This window comes from Melopsittacus undulatus, chromosome 1, assembly GCF_012275295.1.
Source record: "Melopsittacus undulatus isolate bMelUnd1 chromosome 1, bMelUnd1.mat.Z, whole genome shotgun sequence".
NCBI lineage: Eukaryota > Metazoa > Chordata > Aves > Psittaciformes > Psittaculidae > Melopsittacus > Melopsittacus undulatus.
Genome location: NC_047527.1, coordinates 142,162,458 through 142,175,290, shown reverse-complemented (window position 1 = coordinate 142,175,290; position 12,833 = coordinate 142,162,458). Strand labels below are relative to the sequence as shown.

The 12,833-nt window shown below is 39.5% G+C and overlaps 1 protein-coding gene across 2 annotated transcripts in view; it reads right to left on the bottom strand.

Moving 5' to 3' along the window:
- Positions 1-8,541: 8,541 nt before the first annotated feature.
- The window catches only part of BMPER (BMP binding endothelial regulator), a 147,931-nt gene continuing 143,639 nt past the window's right edge, over positions 8,542-12,833 (bottom strand). For both annotated transcript variants that reach the window (XM_034068249.1, XM_031042434.2), the window contains exon 15: positions 8,542-10,486. In XM_034068249.1, the coding sequence (XP_033924140.1) occupies positions 10,305-10,486 (182 nt within the window). In that variant the 3' untranslated portion in view covers positions 8,542-10,304. The remainder of the gene's footprint in view (positions 10,487-12,833) is intronic.

Below are 12,833 nucleotides of genomic sequence, written 5' to 3'. Positions count from 1 at the left end.
AATAGCAACCAAAATTATTCTCTTCCCAGCTTTTCAATCAAATTAAAATGATTTAAATTCTGCCTACTATCAAATACATTTTTTTTCAGGTCTGGAATGTTAAAACTGCATTTATATAGACCTTGAATGGCTTGATCTATCTATGTACAGTTACATAGAGACCACAGACTGGGATAGACACTTGGGGGAGAAACTGCGCTACAAAACACCATGTCTAGAATAGAGCAGTGGAAGGAGATGAAGAAATAATAGCAATGTTGAGCCTGATTTGCAGATGTACTAAATAAAACAGGATGGATACAACTAAAGACAAAGCATTGTCTTTCAAATGTAAATTTAATGTGTGGTAACCACAGGACATGATGATAAAACCAGAAGCAATGTGTCAGTTAGAAGTCCTAAATAGGGATTATTAACTTTTCAGTATGGTTTAATTAGCAGAACAATTATTACCAATACTCACAGACATCATAACTCTGTTGATGGTGAACTGTGCTGAAGAAATGTATTCCAATGATTAGCCTGAATTCAGTGAATAGCCTGAAAGCCATAAATAAACCTAAAGATTGTTTAAATGGAGAACAGTCACCAGACTCTTTTCTCAGCCCCTCTATAAGGCCTTTCTGCCATATTTTTCTTAAAGAAGGTTTTCCTCTTTTAAGCATCTGAATGAAAAATAATGTCTGTCAGAAGACATCCAGCTCAGAATGGGTCACACAGGAGCAGCAAGGGAAGGATTATTGGTTCACATCTGTGATGTGCCCAAACGGACAAGACAGCAGAACTGGAGGATCCTGAGCCTCAGAAGGGCTCTGCTGGAGCTCCTTGTCCTCTTTTCCTGTCCTCTTCCTCATTGCTCTTGCAGTCCATCTGGCCATCATGCCTTAAGAGAGTTTCTCATTCTGTACCTCTGCTTGTACCTCATTTTGTACCTCTGCTTCCATCTCAGTGCATTTATTTGCCCTGCTCTCTCTACCCAGCAGTGAATGTGAGCCTTGCAGGCTGTAGGCCATCACCAGCAGGCCCTATAAACCACATGCTGGAGAGGGCAGTGGAAGAGGCAGGAAGCACAGGAGGTGGCGTTTCAGGGGTTGAGGCTGAATGTCATCCTGAGGTAGCCTGGTCTTTTCTATAGGCTTCCCATGTAAAGCTGGACATCTTCATTATTTCTGTTGGTCACCCTTTGGTACTACATCAGAAACACCTGGGGTCAGAGCACCACAAGTACTCTGCTCAAAGTGCCCATGGGACCTATAGTAGGTCTACTAGAGTTGCTAGAGGTGCCAATGGGGCCTATATTCTGCCTCTATAAACAGAGCAAATGTTCTGAAAAATGTCAGTCTGTAAAGCCCTTATGTCAGGCAAACAAAATGTTTACTGGTTTTGGGCTTAATCTCACTAAGGGCCATGTGAAGCCTGGCAAAACAGAACTGAGGGTGAAGTCTGTAACTGCACGCTGCTTCAGAGGTGAATTGACATAGCATTTTGGTGAGAAGGCTGCATCTGAAATGGATGGTGAAAACAATAGGGAGTAATTGTGACCACTGAGTGGTTATTGGGGTAAAAGTTATGTGTGACCATGTAAGTAGTCACCAGATACACTAGCATGGTCACCTTAGAACTGCAGACCTTGCCATCTCTGCATTGCCCTCACATCTCAGTCATGGAACAAAGACTGCTGAGATGAGCCTCCCCTCCCCAGTGTCTCAATACTGAAGCAGCCTGCCACTGGGGACTTGACATCAGCATATTTAGTACAAACCAAGAAAGGAGTCCCACAGCTACAGAGCACGCAACACCAGCAGTCCTACTAATTTAAAGCAAAGTCCCTGTTGCAGTTTAAGCCCAGCCGGTAACTCAGAACCACACAGCCATTTGCTCACTCCCCCACTCCCAGAGGGTTGGGGAGGAGAATCGAAAGCATGTAACTCCCATGGGTTGAGATCAGAACAGTCCAGTAACCAAGGTATAACACAAACCACTGCTGCTATCACCAACAATAATAATGGTAAGGGAAATAACAAGGGAAGAGAACACAGCTTGTCACCACCTGCTGACCAATACCCAGACTGACCCAAGCAGTGATCTAGCCCTTCCAGGTAACTGCTCTCAGTTTATATCCTGGGCATGACATGCAGTGGTATGGAATACCTCTTTAGCTAGTTTGGCTCAGTTGTCCTGTCTCTGCTTCCCTCTGGCTTCCCCTCCCCCCTGTCTGAGCATGAGACTCAGAAAGAAAGTCCTAGGTCAGAGTAAATGTTACTGAGCAGCAACTAAAAACATCGGTGTTATCAGCACTGCTCCCAGACTGAAAGTCAAACACACAGCACTGAACCAGCTACTGAGAAGGGGAAAAATGACTGCTAGTGCTGAACCCAGGACAGTCCCAAATCTCTTACCTTCTGTGCTCTCCTCACCTCAGTCTGGGAGGTAAGAGATCCCCCAAAGAAGGTCATCTTCTTGCTCAGTGCTGATACCAGCCCATGACTTTTGTGTTCATGATCAACTTACCCTTTCAGAAGTAGGGCAGATTCTTCTTCACAAAAAAAAAAGTAAAAAGACTTGGCAATTGTGATGCCTGATCTGGAGCCCAATGGACAGAAGCTTTGCCAAAACACAGATCAGTGGATTTCTAACAAATTTCCTTGTTCCCAAAGTTTCTGTGATTTCTGTAATGCATTATCATTTCTGTTCGACCAGTGAGAAAACTAAGGTAAATAGCAGTGAAATGACTTGGTCAAATGATGCCACATGAACAAGTTAACACCTGCACAGGGTTAAAAAATCCCATCTCCCAGATCACAGGCAAAAGTAAAAAGAATTTGCATTGCTCCCCCTTCTCCTCCCAAGAAATAACAGCATTTAACATCAGTTCTTAGGAGAACACAGTATCACTGTGTGGGAGACATTGCTTTTCTGAGTCAGACCTCGCAAAGCAGAACAGGGGCTTTCATTGCCAGCTATGAAATAATCAGGCGTCAGTATTTATCTGCATACAGATAATAAATATTAACTTTATAAGGGAATAAATAATGTCTTTACAAACATACTCATCACAATCCTACTTCCACAAAATTATATTAGCACAATATTGTTGCAGAAACTGTACAGACACTCAAAGACAAGCTGGGGCAAAGTTACTGCACAGCTTTGCAGTTGTGTAAGGTACATTGAACTGCATAACCATTTTAAATTCAACAAAGGTTTAAACGGAGACATACTGAAGACAGAAATGTAATATTAAATAGATTTCCTATTTACATGAATGCATCTCAGATGAAATTTGTTAAAAATTTAGCTTGAGTAACCAAAGCAATTCAAAGCATTAAAATGTAAACATGCTGCAGTGATGCTCTTGACACTGCAGAGCATTCCCCAGAAAATGCATCTGAAATATTTCAAGTAACCCATCCATACATTAATGGCTTCAAACATCTAATATATGTGATACACACTGTAACGTTGCCTGCAGCTTCTCTTCCCCTTCATCATTTGAAGGGTAACAGTTAACTATAACAAGTGAAATAACTATTCTGTGGTCTCCTCTAGAGTTGTTCTTGATGCACACCAATGTGAAGAGAGTAAGGGCTGTGTAGCAGACACAGTGGGGTTCAAACACCTGCATATTTACAAACCCAAACTAGCAAGCAAACATGCAGGTGTCTGAGATGGGAGAAACAATTTCATCTAAACTCTACTCATTTACCTCACTCCCTTATAGACTGAGTGAAATTTAACTGCACAACTGCATCAGGACATACCTACTTCTGGGTTTTGATCCATATTCTGCAGAATCAAATCCTTTTCTTGCTATGGGTTTTGAAAGCCAGACAATGGTACTCGGGAAATTCAATAAGGTAAATATTTGCACTAAATGTTACAAAACATCTTTAGTTTCTAAATTATCTTTTCTTTATCAGTTTCTATATTCACCTTCATTTCTCCTTATTAACACCATTTATAAAAGTTATTGTGAAAGTAAGTTAAGAGGAGCAAATTAATCCCCTACCCCCCCTTTTTAACTGTGATCTCTCATAGCAAATTATTTATACTGATTTGTCTGCAGATGCTTGTATTTGAATACGGTGTTATCAGAGTTTTGTAATGAACTATAGTTAGAAGCAACTAGAAGTCTAAGAACTGAGGGAGGCCACGCAAGGATTGTGGATGATTTCCACAACTATAAAGCTGGAATGGTGCTAGTATGATCTCAAACCAGTTTAATACTAGTATAGCTAGCAATAGTTCTCTTTATATATAAATTAGCACACTGAAATGGTTCCCTACTTTTACCAGTGCAAATCAAGTTCAGTATCTCCCTTTAAGAATAATCAGAAACAAAATAGGGTAGGAAATTGCGATGTAATGTAAGAAACAGTTATGCTGACATTGAAAATCAACAGAAAACATTTCACCAACCTTCTAAAGTCATAAAACAAAAGGCTTCAAAAAGCCTTGACTTTTCTGATGTTCTAGCAGTAGATAGCTGCATGATCATAAAGCAGATCTTTGTACAGAAATCATGAAGAAATACAAAATATCCTGAGGTTTAATATTTGATCCTGCCAGATGCTGAACTCTCTGGCCCTGACCCAGCAAACCATTTAAGCATGTGTTTAGAAGTCAGCATGCATGTTGCCCCACTGAAGCAAATGAGGTTATTCAAAGTTTGGGCACAGTTAAGTGCTTTGAACGATTGGGTAATTAAAGTACCAACCACTTACTGCCGAAGTATAAGGTTAAATTACAGCTATGAACAGGCTATTGCATAGCTGTCCATTATGAGGCTTACATCCCGCTCTGAAGACTGCTTTGAAGCATTTCTTCACCACTGGTAAGAAGAAAATGTGGGCTGATCTGGGCAGGAAATTCCTACATTCCCATCATTTCACTTTATGTGCAAAACCGAATTGTATTGATGTCCAGGTATAAGCATCACTTAGGGAAATATGAAATGCTATCAATGATAATGGTAATTACACAATGCCATGCCTCTCCCACCACAAATACACACTCCATTAGAGCCAGCTTCCTCCTGCATTGCGGGGCTAGCATTAGCTCGTAACTCAAAATTAAAAGGGTAAAGTCATGCAAATAATAAATGCTACATGTTATATTTAGTATTGCTTAGAGTTTTGAAGATGCTGCTTGCTGCTGAGCCATGTTTCTGCATGGTGAAAAGAGTGTTGTCAAAAAGAAAACTTATGCCCTCTTAGTAGCAGGTAGGAGTTGCAATCTTATCTCAAAATCAGGAACAAGGCTAGTTATAAAAACATGTTTGTAGTCTTTGTTCTGACAGTTATACACTGGGAAATTCTGTGTTTTCACTAAAACATGTTCTGGAGGAAATCAAAACAGGTTTGTTGTGCTATTGGAAGCACAAAAACAGAATTCTGCAGGTGTTTGCCTCATCTCAGCCCAGGAAAGATCCCTTTCCTTAACTTTGGTGACTTTTTCTACTGTGATTTAAGCGTTGGGAGAAAAGTAGGAATAGAAAATCATAAGCTTATTTTAATTACAGATTTCTATACCTACCAATATACACCAGTTCTATTCAGGTCTCAAGAAATTATTCCACTGTGGTTAGTTTGGGGGTTTTGGGGGAGGTTTTTTGCTGAGGGGGTAAGGATGTACTTTACCTTTGCTTGGAGAACCCCTTCAGTTTAGTTCTTACCATTTAGAAGGAAAATATCCACTTAGAAAAAAAAATCCTATTACAACTTTCCCCTTTCTCATTTGCCTCTTACCCTTATTCTGCCATACTACCTACTATTTCCTCACATTATTGTAGCATTTTCATTCAAACACAGTGCCACATCATCTGAGGCACCAAAAGCCACCTCGTATTCGTAAGAGCACCTTATTTTGTTGTTATAGACTTTAGTGCTCAGGTGTCATGGTGACGCTTGTACTAGAAATACTAATCTGTGCAAGGTTCTTTGCACAGAGAGGAATTCCGCACTGGCAGAACAGTTAGGACATTGTCCCAAAAGGTTTGCAGTCATAGACTAGAAACGTTTCTGTAGGGAAGCAGAAACACCTCTCTTGCCACAGGGCTTTCTGAAATGGTAAAACTGGACAGCAGAATAAGCATTTGATCAACATTATGCAAAGTTCCTGTTTGTCAAATAGTGAGACATAATACTGAGGCATAATGCCCCTTTACTCAGGTCTGTTCTTGAAATACCTGAAACAGCTCACCACTTCAGTGCTAAATGCTGTTAACTGTCTCTGTTTCCAGCCTGTCCAGCTGCAAATACATAGGCTATTATTCTCATATCCATCAGCTCTGATATAACCTTGTCTACTTTTGATGAAAACAAAAAACAAAGTACGCTTGTACAGTCACTCAAGATCAGTCCAACTATTGCCAGTGTCAGGTTCTGTCAGTGGGAAGCCAAGCAGTGTCAAACTGCATTTGAATCCTGTGTTCCAAAAAAAGCAGAAAAATCTCTCATGAGAAGAACTTACTTCTTTTAGATTACCCACTGGAAGCTACTTATGTGATGCAAGAATGGGGTCACATTTGGGTAGGATATTAAAAATACCTTAGTTTTTTGCTCTAAGTGCATACCTTACACTACAGAAGAAAGGTGTTCTTGGAAGATGTGAGAGTACCCACACAGTCTTGAGCTACGACTTAAATTGCTCTGCTTGGCTATGGCTTGTCTCCATGGTTTATAAAATTCAATATATATGATAAAAATAGACATAATTGAAAGTAAATGAAGAGGAAGTAAATGTATATGACCTCCACATATGCCAGCTAAAAGCTGACTTTGAAGCGATGATGATATGGGAGATATGGGACAACCTGATGCAAAGCAGACCTGAGTAGATTGGTAAAATACCATCTGACATTCCCCTGGTGGCATATGGCATTCTAGAACATTTTCTCTCCATAAACATAAAAATTATGCATAAACCCAGAGCCTCATTTCCTCAGTGAAATACAGAATATTAAATTACTTGCCAGGGAACACATAGGAGGTTAATGGTGAAGCTATTGATGCAAGTCTTTCCTTGATTCCATTCACTGGATTACAGTGCTGTTTCTCAGACTTTACTTTAGGATCATTCTTTGGTTGGAACCTTTGCTCCTTCAAATATATTTCACTTTACAAATTGGCACAAAGTTATATGCACAGATTGACATAAGCATAATCAAGACCAAAACTCATACAACCATCAGTTTTGCACAGTGAATATATGTTGTGATTTAACCCTATGCCATATGGATTTTCGACTTTCTGCTATTATTAAAAACACATTATTGCATACTAAACACACTTAGCATACTAAAATTGGATTATCAGTGAATTTTGTTAAAAATAAGTCCCCCGTGGTATGCAGGAAGTTTCCAGGTCTAACATCCTAGGGGTAATATTTCATGAGCCCTAGCATCCAAGGGCAGTTTTCCATGCGCCAAGACAGCAGAATTAGAAAGAATGCTGCACTAATGAGGAAGATGGGCTACAACCCAAACTCTATGAGGCCAGTGGTAACGCTATTATTGATGTTACTGGACTAGACTTTCAACTTTCCAATAGCGTGGAAGAAGAAAAGCAAACAGAATGGTGGAGTGAGACAGGCCCAGACTGCGACTGATCTGGTCTGAATAGCTCAGCTGGGCACACAATAAGTACAGATACAGATATAAAACCTGTGCCAAGTTGAAACTCAGGGACAATTTCTAGAAAAGCAGAACTGCTTAGACTGTACATTGAACCCTTATCACTGCCTTGAAATCTGCAGAGTTTGGAGGAAAAAGCTCTACAGCACCATAAGGGTGCAATCAGACAGCTTAGAAATGAAACCACGTTCCTCAGCCTACATCACTAAAGTGAAAAGCAGGGGGCTACCCGTAATTAGGCAGATGTGAAAAAGCTAAACTGAGGAACGAGTTCTCATTTTGAGAAGACCTTTAGGTCAGGTTTCAAAATGAACTCTTTCAAGATTTCAGAATAGAATTTGTCCCCTCTTCACCCATCAGTTAAGCATTGCTTGAATGCAATCAGTGGATTGAGGGAGCTGGAGGGCTCTCCCTTCACCTTTCACTCACCTTTATCAGTCAGAAGAAAAGGGAAGGACAGTTCACACCATTCCTGTGTGCAATTCACTTTGCCTGTAGTTTTATTTTGGAAACACTGAGCAGGAAGTAACAAAAACCTATCAGTAATGAAAATCTATCCTAAAAGAGAGGTAGGCAAATAACCTTTGTAATGGCTTAGCCCCCTATCTCAGCATCAGACACCAACAAGCTGAAACTTTCTTCTGCCTAACTGATGCTTTGAATTATTTTAATGACTGCAATTTCATATTTTAACTCCTTGGACCAACTGCAATTGTCCTAAATGTTAGCTTTGCCATTCAATTATCACACGGGACACATAAAACTCTTGTAGTTTCCTGCTCTGATAGGATCTGCACATTTACAGTTCTGCTTCCCAGGGCACTTGTGTGTGTGGCTTCGAAACCCTCCCTGACAGTAAAACCAAATTATTTGGCTGTTCTGAGAAAATGAATGCAAAGGGACAGAAAAAGATCAAGCTGAGTTTATTTAAGATGTGGATAAAGATCCACAGAACACTCCTGGCATTATTTGCCCAGCTCTCTTTAACACTGTGATGGCGCAGCATCTTGGTTAGCGTGGTACCTAAACTAACCGGTCTCACTTAGCATCCTCCTCCAGGATGGGACTGCAGGCAGATTGTACAACACAAATGTGTTGCACCCACTCACTCACTGTAAACTCAGACCCTGCAAAACTTCCTGGAGAGTGAAGAATGGAAGGAGAAAACTGTTCAAAGCATTACAATGTGCAATTTCAACACAAGGCATAACAGAAGTAGCTATGTGGGAGGATATTACTTCATTATAAACCTAAATCAGATGCCCAAAGATTTCTGTCATCTCCAGAGACCATTCTATCAGGCTCTACAAGAGGTTTTCCAGTGGAAAAAAAAATAGCACGACACCCTCCCCCCCTCTCCTCTAGGCTTGAGAAAGTTGTATGGCTTTTTTAACAGTTTCTAATGAAATCCCATATTATTGCTTCTCCCCTGGGAGACTTCAAAAGTCATGCAAACTTCACAGAGCCCACATGTTCATAAACCTCAAGCAAAAGACCAGTGAGGAAATAAATTGCAGTTTTCCAATTAGCATTTGACATTCTTTACTGTTTTTTTGCTGGGGTGAATTTGTCTTTCTTCTAAACCATCCTGATAAATGAAATGAGCTACTAAACCCGGCATTATTTCATGTTTTAAGGCACGCTGAAATCAAACACTTCAATTCACAGTGGGATTTGCTCTCTGCATAATATTTGGGTGAAATATGAAACAAACCCAGCAGTTTGAAACATGTTAAAGGGGCTAATGTGTACATGACTGTTTTCTTCAAGCTCCTTATTGTGTATTCACAGCTACTGCCAAACACAACAGCAGAGACGGGGCATTAGGATATGAAATGGGAAGTGGTCAGGTTTTCAAAGCGAGCTGCTGGGTGCCGAACACTTTTGAAAGTCTGGCCCCTGACTCTTTGGTGCTGTTCCAGAAAGAAATATCTCTCTGCTGGCAGCTGGCCAACCAGCTTTGGAAATCATTTTGCACAGTAATTTCAGTAAAGCATAAAAGCCAATCCCCAGCTTTCTCTGCCTGATTAAGCACTGTCACCAATCGCTATGCAGCTCTAAGGTACGCATGAAATATTCCTAGATAAATCCTCCATCTCCAGAGAAATGTGTTTCCTGTACAACTGTAAATCCAGGTTCTGTGTTGAAACTAATCCAGTCTGGCAGTGCTATGGCCCTAGAAAAGTTTCCTTGGAAACGTCAAATTTATGCAATGGCAAAGTCATCCAATCTTTTCATGCCAGTATATTATATTAAAAACACCTGGTTTATTTAAACAATGACTTACAGATCATGGTCCTAGAAATAATAATACATAAACTTTATAGCAAAAAATATACATATAATAATTCATCCTTCTATGATATATAGAAATGATGTATATTTGAGTGTGTGGACATATATATAAATATATGGGTTGTACTTACGTTTTAGGGCACTTGTGTATAGATATGTGTATGTACATACACACAGTATACATTTATATATCTTTCTAGGTGCCATGTGTGTATACATAAACACATAAATACACACATAGGAGCATATTTACACTCTGTGAGTAGACGTGTATTTTGCAGTATCTGCACATAAACATCTGGAGTCCTTCACTGACTGTGAGCATCAAAGGGGTCAGTGACCACTCGCATTAATGTCCATGGGAAGAGAACTAATGTCATCGCTGTGGGCACAGGACTGGCTTGATGCATCTTCCTTTGTGAAGAACTAAATTTGCTGGACAGTGGCATCCTGCAACACAGGGCTTGTTGCATGGGCCAATCTCGTTCCAGTTGTCACATGTCTTGACACATCCTGGACCACACGTATCATAGACTGCACCGTGTTTACACTGAGTTGCTGTAAGACAGTTAAAAGGAACAAAATACCATATTATACAAAGGCCACAAGGAAAGTTAGATATCTGCTTGGTTTCTACTGCAAATATCAAACCCCACATTTTGGTATTGTGATCATCTAGAGGAAAAAAACACTCATGAGATTGTACTACATTAAATTCAGCACTACTTTACATCACAAATACAATGGTAGCAAATTTCCTAATCAAAAGGTATCAAGTTCCTAGCAGTCTTAACTTATTTTGAATGTTTTAACAGAGCTTATGATGTATAGAGCTTTGGTAAGGTTTGTATCTATAGGTAGATCTATGCTTTATATTTAAGGCTTGACATTGTTCATTTATTTGTTACTATAATTTATCAAAAATTCCTGAAGCATTTACATGGACAGACAGTTATTATCAGTCCCACCCCTACAGGAAGAAAAGAGTCATTCACCATGTCAGATTTTTTAGCACTAAGGTTATCCTTTCAATATTTCATATTGCAGCAAATTCAAACAATGCTGTTAATTCCGCAGCACCATTTCTAAACCACAACAAAACAATAAAAATCAGTTATTTCCATGCTTTATCCTATTTTACCAAGGGATCACCAAGAATGAGTATTCTTGTACTTAATGATTCCAGTATCTATTCATTGATTTATATAGTTGACAGTTCAATGCATTTCCAACATAAGAGACCACTGAGGGCTCAGCTAAAAGCTCTATATCCCCTCAAGATCAATATTTAAACTCTTAACATTTTATATCCTGCCTTTTTAGTATGGAGAATAATACATGCTTTGATAATGAAAAGAAGTCTGTTATTCTTTCTAATGACTGTGGTGATGGTAAAACCAAGTACTAATAGTTTACAGATAGTAAGGGATTCTCAAGCATCCAGAATCATCTCTTCCTATTTACAGAGAGGTAGTTGCATTAAGGTTTCCTCCATTTTGAGAGAGGTAGAAAGTCCAGAGTTTTTTAAAGAACAGTTCTGTTATGGACAGAAGCATGCTGTTTTGTAGTGAGGATTTGCCTTAGAGTGCCATTACAGTACTATTATTATTCATAAAGAGAAAATAGGCAGAAATATATTGATTAAATATGTATAAGAGTGTATAACAGAGGATGGAAGTCTTTGTGCTAAAGCACCATAAATTTAAGGGGTTCCTCCCCACCTGTGACAAGATGATCTTCAAAACAGCATCAACATCTTGCAAGTTCTACTTCTTATGATTTTTATGATATTTATGTATATGTGAAAAGTAGCCCTGAAGAAGGAATTCTGGCAGGAATGCATACAAAGTTCTTGGGACACAGATATTAAATAAACAAACAAAAAAATGGATAGTACAGTAGAAAAATACCCTGGAGTTACAGAGGATCAACAGCTAAATGTTAGATAGACACTAGATTTTAGGTAAGTATTGGGGACAAAAAAGGTCTCTAGCATTCAGCATGAGAAAGTACCAGAACAAGCTACCCAAAAACTCCAGGAGACACCTTTTACTGCACATCCATTTAGAGCAAGTTGAAAAAAAACACGTTCCAGCAATGTTCAAGACAGGCTTATTCAGCTTGTGGGAATAGATGTTTTGAGCACTTTTTTCCAGCTTTCCCCTTCTCTTTTGCTGTGCATGATATCTTTCATGCACACTGAAGAGGGAACAAACAACAGGAATAATTAAAATGAAATCTAAATGAAACAGGAAATTCAGAAGGTGGGAAAAACATGCAAGCAATAAGTGTAAAATCTTAGATTCACAACAAACTCTGCACTTACACAGTATGTTAAGAATAGTGACTGAATCTCTGAAAGATGGGAAATTAAAATGTGTTTGTAAACAATGTATTAACTGTCCAGAAAAGTAGACTGAGATGTTCAAAGATGGATAGTGATTCTCCACACAGTGTGAATTCTTTAAGAGGACTGTTTACTAGAAACTTTTGTCCCTCCTCCCTGAAAATGAGTTTGCCTTCGAAGGATCTCTAATGGACCAATCACAAACAGAATCCCCAGGCTTCAGTACACGCTGTTTTCATATAGAAAGGTCTGTGAGCTTCCGATTTTAGGCTGTACAGGCTTCATCCCACAAAGCTTCACTGCAGTAACAGGCAGCTCATTTGTTTCACCTGAGCTCTGTTTAGTGCCTCAGCCTGTGGGTTTCAGGAAAGTTGGCCAAAGTCTCCTTTCCACTTCCTCATCTCTGCCCAGAGTAAATGAGAACATATTACAGCATGCCTTCAGCAGCAGTGGCATCTCTAAGTAGTCCCCAGCTCTGCTCTACCACACACAGATGTGGTATGTCAAAACACCTCCTTCTCCTTCAGATGATACCATGTAGAAGACAACATGACTTTA